Source organism: Plecotus auritus (assembly GCF_963455305.1).
Source record: "Plecotus auritus genome assembly, chromosome: 3".
Lineage (NCBI taxonomy): Eukaryota > Metazoa > Chordata > Mammalia > Chiroptera > Vespertilionidae > Plecotus > Plecotus auritus.
Genome location: NC_137772.1, coordinates 93,569,810 through 93,587,996, shown reverse-complemented (window position 1 = coordinate 93,587,996; position 18,187 = coordinate 93,569,810). Strand labels below are relative to the sequence as shown.

The window sequence follows — 18,187 nt, the reverse complement described above, 5'->3', positions numbered from 1 at the left end:
TATCTTTTCTATTCAAGCAAAAAAACAAAGTTATTTTACAGTCTGAAAATAACAGAGGGACTAGCAAAAATAGCAGAATTCTAAAACAGCAGTTTCGAATAGCAGTTTTTCCAAAGGAGGGATTATTAGTGTGCTTCATTATCAGGGGCAGAAGCTGAGTTAGTTACCATCTAGACCAGGGGAAATTTGATTCAGTGGGTCTGGGATGGAGTCTTGGCCAGTAGTTTGTTAAGTCCTCCAGGTGATTCTGATGTGCAAATTTGAAAACAGCTGACTTTGATTTTGTCCCTCAGGTAAGAATGACTTGGGCTAGGGTTGCCTTTACAACAGGTATGGACCCATTCTCTTTTCACCTACATCATATTCTTCTCTGAACAGGTATTTTTTTGAGTACTTATTACATACCAGGCATCATGCTGAGACTTAGATCAAACTCATTTTGAAATGTAGCATTAATGCCCTGGCCAGTTTGGCTCAGTGGATATAAGCGTCCTGCGTTCAATTCTGGTCATGGGCATACCTCATTTGCAGGCTCGATCCTCGGCTCTGATCAGGGTGCATGTGGGAGGCAACCAATTGATGTCTCTCTCACACATGGATGTTTATGTTTCTCCCCCTCCCTTCTACTCTCTCTATGAAATCAATGGAAAAATACCTTGGATGAGAATTAACAGTAAGAAATGTAGCATTATTGCGAATTAGGGTACTATAGTAAAAAATTAGAAATGTGAATGTAAGGTTGAGAAAAATCGTAACTTTTTTTTTTCATTCTTACATATTCTCACTGATACCTTATTCAGAGTCCAATTTTAAATTTCAATATTTATTTTGAAGATGATGTATGTCCATGTGATTACCGTGGCTGAAAAGAAATTTAAAAAGCAGACTTTGTGATAAGACGACAGGCAAATTTGGTACAAGTAAAATAAAATATTCAAATTTATTATATCTAAGAGGCATTATGGGCTAGAAATAGTCTCAAAAGATAAAAATAGTTTATTTATTGAACAAACATTTATGGAGCATGCTGGGTGCTTGGAATGTGATAGTAAGCAAACACAGAACAGTGAGTTCCTGCCCTCAGAACTTATACTTCAACAGTGTGATGTAAGATACAGTGGGTTATACTGGGAAGGGTTACGAAGGAAAAGTACTCTCAGATGGAATAAATGGGAGAACCTGTATGATAAGATCTGCAGAGGGAGCAGTCAGAGGAAGGCAAAAGGGCAGGTAAGACTTCACAACAGGATGTGCAAAAGGCCCTGGGGCTAGGGGCACCTGGTGTGTTACTGGAACCAACCTAGATCAGCCAACCGGTGGTCTGCGGACCACTGGTGGTCCGTGAGGTCCAAAAGGTTGGTGACCGCTGACCTAGATCACGAGTGTGAGAGGGGTGGAGGCAATGTGTCAGCAGGAAGCCAGGGAAAGGTTTTTAGTACAGAGGTTGGGAGTTATGGGAGGCATGATCCAATTTACTGAAGTAGAATCTGAGAAACATTTTGTTGGAGAGGAGAAGTAGGAGAAGTGAGATAATAAGAGGGAGGCAGTAAATACCCAGTTAGGCATGTACAGGTTTGAGCTGGTGAGGATCAAAGTGTGCAGACCAGAGAGACACGAGACCTTGTGCTAGAGATGTGTGGCTTTCACAGGCCTGTTCTCTAGTTCTCAGCCTGCTTGCAACTATGCCCAATTTCTGGCTTAGGAAATGGTAACTCTTAAGAAGTCAGAAGATACTGAAGCACAATTTGACCTTGGTCTGTTTTCTTGAACAGAGCACAAAGTTTGTTTTAAGTCCTGAAGTAGCTCAATCTCTTCCTTCATCTGCTGCCATTTTTCTTCAAATTGCTGAATGTTAGTCTCTAATGCTGTGCATGATAAGAAGAAATAAAATTATTTCAGGTTATTCAGTAGTTGTATAAAAAATGTATATCTAGCCTTTTTATTTGCAAGAGCATGGTACATGATGCTGTGCCCCAAGGGAAAAGATTCTAGCATCTTGAGAGGAGGAACTGGTTCTTTTAGGTCTTTGCTTCCTCTTCTAATTCAGGATAGAACTCTAGTATTTTATTGCACATAAAGCTGGTCAATAAATCTTTAAGGTTTTGTACAATTTATAGCAGAAAAAGGCCCTCTATGTATCTTTGAAAACTTGAAAGCAGCCACTGTATAACCTTCATGCTACACTATATTCATTTGTTGAGAGAGGGTGATTGGTGAGAGCATGTGGTTACAATATCAAGGATGAGGGCAAGTCTTTCATAAACATGCATCCAATTCTTAATGTTAAAAGCTTTTGATTTTATTTAGAAATAGAAAGGCTTTTTTTTAAAAATATATTTTATTGATATTTTACAATATCAATAAAGAGAGGAAGGGAGAGGGATAGAGAGCTAGAAATATTGATGAGAGAGAGACATCGATCAGCTGCCTCCTGCACACTTCCCACTGGGGATGTGCCCGCAACCAAGGTACATGCCCTTGACCGGAATCGAACCCGGGACCCTTCAGTCTGCATGCCGACGCTCTATCCACTGAGCCAACCCGGTTTCGGCAGAAAGGCTTTTTAATGTGGAAATTTAGCAAGATTACTCGGTGGCAATGTCATTTTTTTAAAAACCTCAAAACTGAAGAATATTAACACATACACAATCTTAGAACACCTATATACTTGTAGGTAACTTTCTGGAACATTAGAAAGGCTGAGTTAAGCCAAAGAGTCTTTATTAGTTGGGTGTCAAAAGTTAAAGCCTTTTGCCCTGGCCAGGTAGCAGCTCAGTTGGTTAGAGTGTTGTCCCAATGCACCAAGGGTGCGGGTTCGACCCCCCAGTCAGGGCACATACAAGAAGCAACCAATGAATGCATAAATAAGTGGAACAACAAGTTGATGTTTCTCTCTCTTTTACCCTTTCTCTCTCTCTCTCTTTCAAATCAATCAATTTTTTTTTAAAGTTAAGCCTTTTAAATTGTTTCTCATGAGATTCCAAATAGTGTCTCCTCCTATTGCCCCACCCCACAAATATTACATTGTAACCTATATACTCCCACTCACCCACACAAGTAGTGACCTGCATCATGTTCCAAAGATGTAACCTTTTGTACAAAAAAAATAAACACAATGAAAGTCCCCTACAAAATAAAGCTTTTTAGAAAAAGATTTAAAAGGCTGCTTAAAAAAAATACATATGGATATTCCCATTAGCAGTATACAGACATCCTCAAGAGACTGTTAAAAGGTATACTATTTTTGGTAGATTGTAAGAAATATTTTTTCTGCTGATTATAAATGTAATACAAAATTCAAATAGAAATATGTAACATGAAAACAAAAATGAGAAAAGCTTGTGTATATTGAGACAGGGATATGAACTACCTGGTAATGTTTTCTCTACAGGGAAAATCTATTGTCCTAATACCATTTGCTGGATAGACAAATACACACAACTTCAGAGAAGCCATTTGCAAAAACTCTGTGTGCCTCTGGCCCCCCTCCCAGCTGTGTGTGGCAGCCTTGGGGAGAAGTCAGATCAGACTCACAAGTAAGTGAAAATTTAGCCTTGTTTTGAAGGCATCTTAAACAATGGCAAAAGGACCTACTCAATAAATGGTTGATATTTTACAGAAAAGTTAAGTCTCTGCCCTCACAAGGTTTTTTTCTTTTTCAAAAATTTCTTAGCTATTCTTGCTCATTTTTTTTTCTCATAAGCTTTAGAGTTGATCTAAGTTGGCCATTGGATTTGCAGATTAATGTTGGGAAAATTAAAATATGTATACATCATACCAAGTGAGAGGGAGACAAATGGCAGATGGTTCATCTGTACCTGCTGATTCCTGAACACGGTGCCTAAATATTCTGCCATTTTGCAATCATTTTTTGTTGTTTCTACACAAAGTACTACTATATGTAGGTTAGAGACTGTGGAAAATACAAAGAAAAACACAAATCCAGCCACCTACAGATAAATACTGTTTCCATTTGGGTACAGTTTTTCTGTGTGCACGTGTGCCTGTGTATTTACATATTTTTTCTTGTGTGTGTGAGAGGTCATACTATTTTGTGGTGTTGCTTTTTCATTTAATAAAACTGTCTAATATGTAATACTTTCAACAATAAAGAATCATAAAAAATAAAACTGTGTCCATTGAAATTGATTTTTATCACCTGAATAGTATGACATTATTTCAGTATATGTGATAAATATTTGTAAACTTGGCTGCTTGATTCTAACTCATACCTTTTTGAAAATTTACAAATGCGTCTTCAAACAGTCTACAGTCAAAAAGTGAAGTCCCGATTTCTTCATAGTCTGGAGGGAGAAAAACATTTTGTTTTAATTTAAATATTTTATGTAGGCAGAAACACCTCACAAAACAACCCTCCAAAATGAGAAGTAAACCGCAGTTATCTACTGGGAACTTGTTAGAAATGCAAATTCTTGGCACCTCCACTGATCAGAACCACCAGGTGGGAGGCCCGCTACCTGAGCCTTAACAAGTCCTCCAGGTCAGCGGCCGCCAACCTTTTGGACCTCAGGAACCACCAGTGGTCCGCAGACCAGCGGTGGGCGACCGCTGCTCCAGGTGATTGATTCTGAGGGGCATGCTCAAGTGTGAGAAGTGCTTGGTCTAAACTAAAGAATAAACAAAAGAATGCAATGAATGAGCTTTAAGATACGTTTGCTCTTAATTTCATTTTTTGGTTTTGTCCTATAGAAAATAATCCCTTTCAGATAACCATTTATTTTATATTATTGCTTAAATATAGACTATCAAGCTTTTTCTTTTAAAATAGCTATATTTACACTGAGTGGCCAGATTATTATGATCTCTGAACGCATAATAATCTGGCCACTCAGTGTATAATAAAGGTTTTACGCTCATAGGAGAGATGATAAGAAGACTAAGTGGCTATATACCTGCACATATGAATGGAACTTAAGCTTTCCAAAGAGTTCCTAATGAAAAGTCACATTTAACTAAGTCAAACATCAGTCAGAACAGTAAAATTACTTCTATACTTTAAACTTGAACATACCAAAAAAGACACTTGGTTTACTAAGGAACAGAATTTGAGTCAAATCAAAACTAACATAATGCCATTCTCAGATCTTAGCAACAAGTGTGCTCATCTCGGGGGGTTGATGTGTGACTGAGTTTGGTTCTGAAGTGCCCATCTTTTGCTGGTCACTCTCAGCTATGCACCTTTGGAAAATACTTGAAAAACCTTCATGGCATCAGGATATTTTTTACAAAATTAATGAGTTTTTGAATTACCCACATCCTGTAGATTTGTAAAAGACAGGAGATCTGGAACAATGGATTTTATTAAAGAATGAGATAAAGAAGGAAAATAATATTTCAGATAGAAAATGTGTACAGGTTTTTTGTTTTGTTTTATTTTATTTTATATGTACGTCTGTGAGAAGTCTCTATATAGGACTTTTGCTATTTTAGTACCTGATTCTGAAATATTCTCATCCATGAGTCTTTCCTGAATCAAATGAAGTTTCTGTAATATTTCTTCAAATAAATCATTAAGAAGTCCTGCTTCCTTACATTTCTTGAGAAAAGCAACTTTCACAATTGCATCTAAGAATAAGAAAAACATTTTAGAAGGAAACAGTGTTAGGGAAACTGTTATAAATCACTTTATAGTCTTCCTAAGACCTTGCCTAGTGGTAGATGAGCATAATTAGTTAAGATAACACATATAGTAACCTTTAAGTTTTCTATTAATTGTAATTTCATCAAACCTCATTTTTTCTAGCTGAAACAATGAATGAAATGTTATGAAAATGTGAAAAACTGTTTAGAATAATTATATGCGACAAGACAATGTTCTAAAATTTAGTGTCAACTCTTTTGAGATGACAACCTCTGTTATTTTTCTGTCACAGCGACTGTTGTTATGGAACGTCTATCTGCTTAAGAACAAAAAGCTACCAGTACTGGCTCCGGGGGAGCGGGGAATCACAGTGTGAAGGGTGGCACATTACTGTATTCTAAGCTCACACTACCCTGCCTTCTCATCAAAGAGAATATCCTCTCAATACTTAAGAGTGATGGACTGTCCCAACCTAAGTTATTTTGATCTGCTGGGGTTATGATAAAAAGGATTGTTAAGACAAAATATTTTATTCTTATAAATTAGTTATTATAGGTCTAGAAAAAGTGGAATACCAACTTTGAAACACATGACTCATCTTTTTTTGTAAGTACTGTAGGTCATATTTGTTACAGAAAAAACTTAGAGCAAACCTGTGTGTCTGCTATCCTCTTCTTCCATTTGTTTTTCGGACCTGTTTACTGTTATTAGTTTAGGTACCTAGAAGGAGAGAAAAATCAAGATTACTTTATACTGATTTTACTGTTGGCACTGAATTGAAACAGAAATTTTAGGGGTAAAATAGGACAGGTTTAGGAAATTTTGGAAATTAAGGGGACCATGGAGGAAGCACAGAGCTGCAGAGCAGCAGAAGGTATATTTCCATAGACTAGGGAAGCTGAAAAGCTGCAACAGGTACATTTCCATAGAATGAGGGAGCTGGGAACAGCAAAAGGTCTATATTTACAAAATTAAGAGAAGGAAGCCCTTCATTCAGAAGGAGAAGAAGAAAGCCCAAAGGGAATGGGAAACAATAAGGAAGGAGAGGGGGAGAACTTCACATGTCCCAAAGGTTCAACCTTTGAGCCCAGGAGTTACTATAGTAACCAGTCTAAGGCAGTGGTCAGCAAACTCATTAGTCAACAGAGCCAAATATCAACAGTACAATGATTGAAATTTCTTTTGAGAGCCAAATTTTTTAAACTTCTTCTAATGCCACTTCTTCAAAATAGACTCGCCCAGGCCGTGGTATTTTGTGGAAGGGCCACACTCAAGGGGCCAAAGAGCCGCATGTGGCTCGCAAGCCACAGTTTGCCGACCATGGGTCTAAGGGAATAGTGACCAATCAGAGGGGATGTCAAGGCACCAGGATCTGCAGCCTTTATAAGGCACAGGGAAAAGGAACTCGGACCCTTTCCCCCTCCCTACGTGGGAGTCTGTACTTATTCTTCAATAAATCTCCACCTTTGCTATACCATCTTCCGTCCGATTCATTCTTCGACTCCAGCGGACAAAGAATCCGGGTTCCAGTCCAAAAATTTCGTTTCAGTGAGAAGGCTAACCCCTATTTTGTAAAACTATTGTTTGGAATTCACTGCTATTTTTTAGACAGCCTCTTATTCTAAAAAAATAACTGCTTTCCAGCCTGCTTTAGCCTGCGTGAATAATGAAGATAAACTTAGCTGTCTGACCTTGTAGGCTGGAGACTAGATATGCCCATACTCTCAATGCCATGCCAGGTGCATTTTTTAATTGGATAGAACTGTGTTGTTTTCAAGGCCAGCAGGGAGCTAACCACTAAGCGCACATGGGGCTGGCTCTTTAATAAAAAGGGAAGTTCTGCTTGTAGCCTTGCTTAGAATTTGAATTCATTTTCTCTAAGCCCACCGGTGAATAAAGTATGACTCCAAACTCTCTGAGCATTGCTTGATTTATTCCAGTTCTCTGTAACATCAGAATGTTGTATAAAATGAAACCAATCTTTTTTGTATAATTCAATGATATGCTTATGGTGAAAATCATGCCCCATATTCATCTGTTGATGTAAATATCAAATGTATTTTTGTTTTGTATGACAAAATATCAAGAGTTGTGACAAGTACCTCTTATATAAACAGGAGAAAGGTGAAGGTTGCTTATATGACCTGGTGCATAAAAAACTGTTTGAAATTCCCAAAACATTTTCATATGCTTTATACACAGCAGCAATCCAGAAAATTATAAGTTATAAATTAGGTCAAGTATGGAGCATGCAGCTGGGAAATACTTGGCTGGGTAAGGATGCTCGACCTTACCTCTAATCATTTTAAGATCATAAGCACTATATGGGTTCAGATTCTTCTTACTAATTTGGTACCAGGGGATGTGTTATAGGAGCTATGGGGCTGTCACATCCTGAATTATGTGCTTATACTCTACAATCTAACTTCTCTTTAATATTCATTTCATTAAAGGTTCTATCATTTCACCTGAAATCCAGAATGGTTAAAATGAGAACTTCGTAAGAAGAAACTTAAAGCTATAATAAAATTAAGTCAAAGTACCTGTACAAAAATGCTTGTTGAGTGATCTTTCTTTTTTCTTTTTCTTTGTACTCCTGAAAAATCAGCTGAAAATATAAATCATGTAGAAATCAGAATCCACAAAAGAAAAGACTGATGCTTGATTACATAAAATGTCAAACTCTTACTTGCCAAAAGTGATTACAAAGTCAAAAGATATGGCAAACTTAGACTAAACGTTTGCAACACCTATGATAAAAGGCCAATTTAAAAAATATAAAAAGATCTCCTAAATTAATACAAAAAAAACAAACACTGGTGTAGATAAATGGGCAAATTGGGAGCCCTCTGGGGGGAGAGTGCATTGAATAGGAAAACAGACTGGGTGACAGGTAAATATAATTGATCAAAATATAGGGGAATACATTCAATTTCACTCAAAGATGTAAAGCAAACAGATTGACAAAGATGACGGTGCTCAGTAGCTAATGTTTGCAAGGATTTGAGTAATTATGTACTGCTGGTGCAGCCTCTTGGGAAGATAATTAGCCAATAGTTACAGTTTCATTTTTTATACTCTTTGATCCAGCAATCTACTTGAAGTTTTCCTAATAGTATAGTACATAAAGGCACAAAGTTGAATGGAGAAAAATGCTAACTACAGTATTAAATGTGGTAGAATAACTAGAAGTAACCTAAATGCCCATCATACAGAGACTAGTTCAATTGTGGTTCAGTTATGTGACTAAATAATATACACAATGGAACATTATGCAGCCTTTTAAAGGTCAAGCAGATCCACTAGTGCTGAAATGGAAGGATCTCTAAGATATTAAGTGAAAAAGCAAAGTACAGTAGTAGGTAAGTTTGTATACACAGACAATTTTGGGGAGAATTTTAAAAAAAAAAATCTTCTGGGAAGAGGATTCACTACCAGTGTTATAATCTGCTTTTTAAAACTAACACATTATTGTTATCTTTCCTGAATAAACAGTAATTGACAACAGGGTTTTTCATAGTATTTCTTAGTCAGTTAAAAGAGTAATGTTTTCAACAACAACAACAAAAAATCAAAGAATATTGTATTGAAATGGCATTTAGTTCTGAACAGCTTATTTTATGCATACCCAGTTATTCCTAGGAAGTGAACTTTATGTCCCTAGTCCACCCTCATTAGGACCTAAACTGTGGCCAATGCTTACTACATATGAGGCGTACCAAATTCCTATTAGCAACATATTTTAAAATAATGTAAATTTAGGATTTCTTATTCTTTTTCCCCAACACATCAACCCATTATTTTTAAAAAAGGTACCAAAACAGTAATTTTTTAGGGATGAAAAAGACAGGTTTTAGGAAATTAAGGGGACCATGGAGGAAGCACAGGGCTGCAGAGCAGCAGAAGGTATATTTCTATAGAATAGGGAAGCTGAAAAGCTGCAACAGGTACATTTCCATAGAATGAGGGAGCTGGGAACAGCAGAAGGTCTATATTTACAAAGTAAAGGTCAGGAAGCTCCTCATCCAGAAGTAGAAGAAAGCCCAAAGGGAATAGGGAAACAATAAGGAAGTGGGGGGAGGGGGAGGAGAGAGAATCTCACCTGTCCCATGTGAGGTTTGACCTTTGAGCCCAGGAATTACTATAGTAACCAGTCTAAGGGAATAATGACCAATCAGAGGGGATATCAAGGCACAAGGATCTGTAGCCTTTATAAGCCACAGGGAAAAGGAACTCAGTGGGACCCTTTCCCCCTCCCCACGTGGGAGTCTGTACTTGTTTTTTAATAAATTTCCACCTTTGCTATACCACCTTTTGTCCTGGATTCATTCTTCAACTCCAGCGGACAAAGAAATCCAGGACATCCTGCCCAGGGGAACACTGCGTGTTCCAGTCCAACAATTCTGCTTCAGTTATGACTCAAAAATGACGGCAACAATATTGTTTGGATAAAATGAAGTTGGCATGACACAGAATTGAGCTTTTTCCCAATAGGTCCTGACTCCAGTCCACAAGGAGCATTCCAGATTTAGTGCTAGATAGACACTGCTTTTGCCAGCAGTACATGGAAACCATTCGTGAATGAATGTCCATCTCATACTCCCATTCAGCCAGGGTCCAATTTTAGAACTTAACTGCTAACCATTAATTAGAACTGAAATGCTAACCATGCATTCTTAGGACAATTTCATTTAGGGGCCATGCAGCACTTTATCAATTTTATCTACTAAAAATTCTGATATTCGCCCTAACCGGTTTGGCTCAGTGGATAGAGCGTCGGCCTGCGGACTGAAGGGTCCCAGGTTCGATTCCGGTCAAGGGCATGTACCTTGTTGCGGGCACATCCCCAGTGGGAGGTGTGCAGGAGGCAGCTCATCGATGTTTCTCTTTCATCGATTTTCTAACTCTCTATCCCTCTCCCTTCCTCTCTGTAAAGATCAATAAAATATATTTTAAAAAAAATTCTGATAATCTTTTGGGAGAGAAGCAGTCACAAAAAGGCAGAGCTTTTTACCTTGTGAAATAGTCTTCTGATTGCAGTGAGGATGGAAGACACGAGACAAAGGCTTTACAGAGAGTAGGCCTAGTTCACAAAGAAAAGTTAGTACATTATATTACACACTGTACAAAGAAAATAACATTATGTAAATTTTTTAATTCAGAAATTTTTATTCTAATTCAGTGAGGCTAGTAAATCAGGTTATTTCATGTCTTAACCTAAATGATCACTTTTCTTTAAACCTACAATACTAAATTTTAGAGACTTACCAGATTCAGTTTCTCTTGATGGATCATGTTCTTGGCAAAACACTCTGAAAATATGCAATTTCAAAGAATTGTTAAATATTTTTACTTATACTTTTAAAATATTATGCCTATTTTCTTGTGATTTAAAAAGGAATTAAACTATCTTTATGATGGTATTGCCCTAAATATTTGTTAACGAAAAATGTTTGAGTCTTCGGGTCAAGATGGCAGTATAGGTAAATGCTATGCTGGCCTCCTCCCATGGCCACATCAAATTTACAACTAACTTATAGAACAACCACTCCTGAGAATCACCTGAAAGTCTTAGCTGAACAAAACTCCTATAACTAAGGATATAAAGAAAAAGCCATGTCAAGACTGGTAGTAGAGGCAGAGATGTGTGTGGCTATTAAGAACTGGGAGGGATATCTTGGCTGTGGAGGCCCCCACTGAGGAGTGAGGGGCCTTAGCCCCACCCCAGACTCCCCAGCCCAGAACACCAGTGCCACAAAGTCTGGCTGTGAAATCAGCAGGGACCCAGTCTGGATGTGGTGGAGGGCTGTTGTAAGACCCAGACAACCTCTTAAAAGACCTGAGTACAGACTCACCAACACTCACCCTAAGTTCCAGATAAGGGAAAGAAGCTTAAAAAGTGCCAGGGACATATGTGGAGGAACTAGTCTGGCTTCAAGCAAGACCTGGAGGGGTAGCTCTCTCAGGACAAAAGTGCCATCAGGCACCATTGTTCTGTTATTGACTCCTCCCCACGTACAACCTGCAGGCTCTGGTGGACACAAAATCTGAGTCAACCTGGCTAACAGAGTCCACCTTGGCCTGGTGATTCTCCGAGACCCCGCCCCACCCAATTCCCACACCACCCAAACACCTTTCAGAGGCTAATCCACACAAGCTCTGTGGAATTTCCTAAAATTTCTAAAAGATCCACAAACCCCAAATGAATACTGGCTGGCCTCAGCTTTCCTTGTACCTCTTGCTAACAGTTCCAAGCCTGGAGCTAGTAGAAGCCAGCCTCATTTCACAGCATAACCACTACCCAGCACAGGCAGCTACCAAACACAGATCAGTTTGCAGCTCCTATCTGGTAGCCTCAGGCCAAACAGCAGCTGACCTTGGCTTGCACAGGAGCCCCTCCTAAGAGGCCCTGGAACCAACACACTTGGGGGCTGACTTCAGACCATACCAGAACACCCCCAATTAGTGCCACAAATGACACACCCAAATAGTGGTCTCAGCAGGCACCAGCGCCCTGCTAAAGCAAATCCCCCTTTGTGGGGTCAGCCCCTGCACAACAGCTTGGCTGTAGTCACAGCCAGTCCTCACAATTTGAGCCTGAGGATCAATCCTACCCACAGATGTGCCAACAGCAATCAAGGTTCAACTCAATGGAAGGGCACAATACAACCCACACAAGGGACACCACTGGAACACCCAGTTCAAGTGAACAGGGACACTGGCTCCACAGGACACCTACATAAGGCCACTCTGCCCAGACTGGGAGATACAGCAGTTCTACCGAATACACAGAAACAAACACAGGGAGACAGCCAAAATGAGAAGACAAAGAAACATGTCTCAAATGAAAGAACAGAACAAAATTCCAGAAAAAGAAACAAAATGGAGGCAAGCAATCTACCAGATGCAGAGTTCAAAATAATGGTTATAAGGATGCTAAATGAACTTAGGGGAAGAGTAGATGGTATCAGTGAGATGTTCAACAAAGAGATAGGAAGCTTAAAAAAAAAAAGGAGGTAGAAAAAATAAAGAACCAGTCAGACATGAAGAATCAAGAACTGAATGAAGACTACATTAGATGAAATCAGCAGATTAGATGAAGTAGAGGATTAAATCAGTGATATGGAAGACAAGGTAGCAGAACAGCAAAAAGAAAAAATAATTAAAAAAAAATGAAAATAGTTTAAGAGACTTCCGGGACAACATAAAATGTAATGACATTCACATCACAGCAGTACCAGAAAGAGAAGTGAGAGAATAATGGATTGAGAACTTATTTGAAGAAATAATAACTGAAAACTTCTCTAACCTGGCAAAGAAAATAGACATCCAAGTCTAGAAAGTGCAGAGTCCCAAAAAAGGTGAACCCAAAGAGGCCCACACCAAGATGCATAATTAAAATGCCAAAGGTTAAAAGGGGACATCTATAATACTTTCAATAATAAAGATAAATAAAATAAAACTAGAGGCCCGATGCATGAAATTTGTGCATGGGTAGGGTCCCTAGGCCTGGCCAGCGATCAGGGCTGATCTGGGCCTTCTGGCTGCTGCCCAGGGCCTTCCTTCGTTCCAAGCTGCTCCCTGGTGGTCAGCACATGTCATAACCAGCAGTCGAACTCCCAGTCGGCTGAACTCCTAAGGGGACAATTTGCATATTAGCCTTTTATTATATAGGATGCCAAAGGTTAAAGACAGAGATAATCTTAAAAGCAGCAAAAGAAAACTGTTAGCTGATTTCTCAACAGAAACTTTGCAGGCCTGAAGGGTTAGCATAAAATATTCAAAGTGATAAAAAGCAAGGACCTACAACCAAGATTACTCCACTCAGAAAGGATATCATTTAGAATCTTAGGAGTGATAAAGAGCTTCCCAGCCAAGAAAAAGCTAAACGAGTTCATCACCACCAAACCAGTATTACAAGAAAGATTAAAAAGAGAAAGAAAGAATTGGAGGAGGAAAAGAAGAAGCAAAAAATATGAGTAAGAAAATATTGCAAAGAAAAATTATTACTGATAACGGTAAATAATAAAAGCACTGGATCAATCAACTATAAAGCTAATACAAAGTTTAAAAGGCAAAAGTAATTACAACAGTAAATCAAGGGATATACACACACACACAAGAAGTGAAAAAAATGACAAAAAAATAAATGTGGAGGTGGAGAGTAAAACTGGTTGTGATTTTAGAATGTGTTCAAATTTAAGCAGCAACCAACCTAAGACAAACTGCTGTAAACATAGCTTGAAATACATGATGCACATGGTAATCACAAACCAAAAGCCTACAAAAGATATACAAGAAATAAAGAGAAAGGAATCAAACACAACACTACAGAAAGTCATCAACATACAAGAGGGTAAGAGAATAAGAAAGGAACAGAGAAGAATTACAAAACCAATCAGAAAACAATAATAAAATGGCAATACCTATATGCCTTGAAATAATTACTTTAAATATAAACAGATTAAATACTCCATCAAAATATAATGGATAGTTTCCTCAAAAATTTTAACATGGAACTCCCATTTGACACAGTGGTTCCACTTCTAGGAATATATCCTAAGAAACCAAAAGCAATCAGAAAGAATGTATGCATTGCTATGTTCATAGCAGTGCAATTCACAATAGCTAAGATCTGGAAACAGCTCAAGTGCCTGTTTCATCAGTAGATGAGTGGATAAAAAAGAGTTGTGGTACATTTACACCATGGAATACTATGCAGCAGTAAAAACAGAAGGATATCTTACCCTTTGAGTCAGCATGGAGGGATCTGGAGAGTATTATGCTAAGTGAAATAAGCCAATCAAGAGAAAGACAAGTATCACATGGTCTCACTCATATGTTGAATCTAATGAACAAAATAAACTGATGAACAAAATAGATCCAGAGACAGAAACATGGAACAGACTGTCCAATCTCAGAGGAAAATAGGGGTGAAGGTGTGGTGGGAAGAGATTAACCAAAGAACTTATATGCATATATGCATAACCCATGGACATTTACAATAGTGTGGTGAAGGCCTGGGGCAGGGGGCGGATGTGTGCTAGAAGGGGTCAATGGGGGGGAAATGGGGACATCTATACTTTCAACAATAAAGATCAATTAAAAAAAGGCAATGGATAAAGAAGTTTGTGGTACATACATAATGAAATATTACTCAGCCATAAAAATAATGAAATCTTACCATTTGCAACAACATGGATGGACCCAGAGGGTATTATGCTAAGTGAAATAAGTCAGACAGAGAAAGACAAATATAGATTTCACTTATATGTGGACTCTAAAGAACAAAATAAATGAACAAACAAAACAGAAAAGACTCATAGATACAGAGAACAAATTGATGGTTGCCAGATGAGAGTGGAGTTGGGGGCTAGAGAAAAAGGTGAAGTGATTAAGAAGTAGAAAATAGTAGGTACAAAGCAGTCACAGGGACATAAGGTACAGCATCAGGAAATAGTCAATAATATTGTAATAATTATAAGGGTGCCAGATGGGTGAAAAACTTATTGAAGGAATCACTTGGTAAATTATATAAATGTCTAATCACTATGCTGTATACCTGAAACTAATATATTGAACATCAACTATAATTGAAAAAATTTACAGTTAAGCCAAAAAAAAATTCTGTTCAAACTTGTGTAAGTTACTGACCACATCAAGCACAGATGGAGCCTCTGCCAGATGTTCTCCATGCTTTTGGGCCTAGGAAAGGTCAGTACGCTCACTGAAGGGTTTAGCGCTGACCAGATATTCTTAACAATACTAGTTTATATATAGTAATCAGTAGGTTTTTACTGAATAAAGTCACCTAAGGACCCAACATCTAAGATGCACAAAATTTTATCTGACTATACAAAGTTCTGATTTTCAACAATAAATAGCACAAAACTGCATGTATTAATTTGGGAAGCACAGTTTTCAAACTCTACAGGCATCTCCCCTAAATTTTAGGTTTGAACTGCATGAATCTAGAATTGATCAATGCCCTAGAAGTAGCAAAGCTATGAAGAAGAAATGATGAATTTTAAGGATCTGCTTAAGCCGCATTTTCTTTCCATCCTTTCTTCCTCTTCATCCTCTACCTACATCTCCTTCCTTCCCTTATGGTGCTGACCCCTAAGATGCAGGGTCCCCTCGCCTATGGGAATGAATGAATTCTTCCTGTCTCACACCAGTTCCCCCCTCCTCCATTTAGTTTTCCCAGCCACCCCACCTCTTCTCCCAATCAAAATTAATCTCCTCACCATTTGGATTCTGGTATCTCTGAGCACTTTCATTTGCCAGGTACTTAAAATTTTTTAATATGAAAATTTTCAAACATATATAAATGTGGAGGAGATATGATGAACCCTCACGCCCCCAACCATCGTTCAGTTTCACTCAACATCATTAATCATCAGGGAAATGCAAATCAAAATCACAATAAGATATCACCTCACACCTGTTAGGATGGCTATTATCAAAAAGACTAGAAATAAGAAGTGTTGGTCAGGATGTGGAGAAACCTTGTGCACTACTGGTGGAAATGTAAATTGATGCAGCCATTACGGAAGACAGCATGGAAATTACTCAAAAAATTAAAAATAGAACTACCATACAATCCATTTCTGGGTATTTATCTGAAGAAAACAAAAACACTAATTTGCAAAACTATATGCACCCCTATGTTCATTACAGCTTTATTTACAACTAGAGGCCTGGTGCATGAAATTCATGCACGGGGAGGGGGGAAGGGGGTATGTCCCTCAGCCCAGCCTGCACCCTCTCCAATCTGGGACCCCTCAAGGGATGTCCATTGATGGGCAAACATCACTCTCACAATCCAGGACTGCTGGCTCCCAACTGCTTGTTCGCCTGCCTGCCTGATTGCCCCTAACCACTCCCCTGCCAGCCTGATCGACACCTAACCGCTCCCCTGCTGGCCCGATTGCCCCTAACTGCCCTCCCCTGCCGGTCTGGTCGCCCCTAACTATCCTCCCCCTGCTGGCCCGGTCACCCCCAACTGTCCTCCCCTACAGGCCGGGTTGCCCCTAACTGCCCTCCCCTGCTGGCCTGGTTGCCCCCAACTGCCCTCCCCTGCAGGCCTGGTTGCCCCTAACTGCTCTCCCCTGCTGGCCTGGTCACCCCTAACTGCCCTCCCCTACAGGCCTGGGTCCCCCCCAACTGCTTTCCCCTGCCAGCCTGGTTACCCCTAACTGCCCTCCCCTGCCAGCCTAGTTGCCCCTAAGTATCCTCCCCTGCAAGCCTGGTCGCCCCCAACTGCCCTCCCCCTTCAGGCCTGGTCGCCCCCAAATGCCCTCTCCTGCTGGCCTGATCGTCCCCTACTGCCCTCCCTTGCAGGCCTGGTCCCTCCCAACTGCCTCCCCTACTGGTCTGATCGCCCACAAGTGCCCTCCCCTACCAGCCATCTTGTGTCCACATGGGGGCAGCCAAATTTGACCACATGGGGGCTGCCATCTTGTGTGTTGGAGTGCTGGTCAATTTGCATATTACCTCTTTATTATATAGGATAGCCAAGATATGAAAACAACCTAATAGCCTGAATCAATTTTGTTAACAGTTGACTTACTGTTTTGTTTTTAGTAAACTGTATAATTATTTAACTGAACTGAAACTTTTCATCAAAAAGAAGCTCAAGTTTCTCCCTGGATAAAACAAATATAACTCTATTGAACTTGAACTATGCCTTATTGGGCCCTGGCCAGTGTGGCTCAGTTGATTGGAGCATTGTCTCATAAACCAAAAGGTCATGGGTTCGATTCCCAATTAGGGCACATACCTGGGTTTCGGATTTGGTCCCAGGTTGGGACATGTACGAAAGGCAGCCAATCGACGTTTCTCTCTCACGTTTATATTTTGTGCGCTTGCTCTCTCTCTCTTTCTCTCTCTCTCTCTCTCTTTTTCCTTTCTCTCTAAAACTGATGAGCATGTCCATTGGTGAGGATTAAGAAAAAAAAGAAATATGCCTTATTGGGTTAAAATTAACATTTAAAGAATTATTGACAACATAAAGCAAGATTTGAAAGTCAAAAGCAATACAAACAAGGTAAGTTTCTTCAGGAACTGAAAGATTGATTACTGTATTTGCTGCATAGTTTATCACTTTTAGAAGTTATTTATAGGTATGGTAGTGGTGATCATGGTGGGAAAAGGTATTTATTGAGCAGACAAGATGGATAAACAATAGACCTGTGGCTAACAAGTAAGGCTCCTTTCCTGTTTATAGGAAAAAGCAAATGTGGACTGGTTCCTAGTCTCACGGCTACCCATTATGTAGATCACTAGGTTACTCATGCCACTGTGACAACCAGTGCTTTCCACCAGAGAAGAAGGGAAGTAGGAAGATTACAACCAAAACCAAACCAACCCTACTTATTTCCTTCTCATGATATATGGAGAAGGGGTTATGAAGTCGGACTCCCAACCAGGGACCCCAAACTAAGTTCTTACTTAGAAATAATTAGCAGAAAATTAGTTTTAAAAATCTCTTTGTGCCCTAGCCAGTGTGGCTCAGTTGGTTCGAGTGTTGTCCTGTACACTGAAAGGTTGAAGGTTCGATTCCCCAATCAGGACACATACCTA

General features: G+C 39.3%; 2 protein-coding genes across 3 annotated transcripts in view; one reads left to right on the top strand and one right to left on the bottom strand.

Moving 5' to 3' along the window:
• RCBTB1 (RCC1 and BTB domain containing protein 1) overlaps positions 1-4,113 on the top strand; it is an 83,616-nt gene extending 79,503 nt beyond the window's left edge. Inside the window, exon 13 of one of the 2 annotated variants that reach the window (XR_013960214.1) lies at positions 3,392-3,421. Coding sequence is in view for 1 of the 2 variants with exons in the window: in XM_080661923.1 (XP_080518049.1) it covers positions 3,392-3,427 (36 nt within the window). In the remaining variant the exon portion in view is untranslated. Of the gene's footprint in view, positions 1-3,391 lie in introns of both variants that reach the window. The other variant, XM_080661923.1, reaches the window with a different exon arrangement.
• LOC308245141 (histone-lysine N-methyltransferase SETDB2-like) overlaps positions 920-18,187 on the bottom strand; it is a 103,754-nt gene continuing 86,486 nt past the window's right edge. Inside the window, exons 15-21 of the mRNA XM_080661917.1 lie at positions 10,871-10,914; positions 10,617-10,685; positions 8,146-8,210; positions 6,256-6,322; positions 5,455-5,586; positions 4,233-4,304; positions 920-1,865 (exon numbers count right to left, since the gene is read on the bottom strand). Of these exons, the coding sequence (XP_080518043.1) occupies positions 1,699-1,865; positions 4,233-4,304; positions 5,455-5,586; positions 6,256-6,322; positions 8,146-8,210; positions 10,617-10,685; positions 10,871-10,914 (616 nt within the window). The 3' untranslated portion in view covers positions 920-1,698. The remainder of the gene's footprint in view (positions 1,866-4,232; positions 4,305-5,454; positions 5,587-6,255; positions 6,323-8,145; positions 8,211-10,616; positions 10,686-10,870; positions 10,915-18,187) is intronic.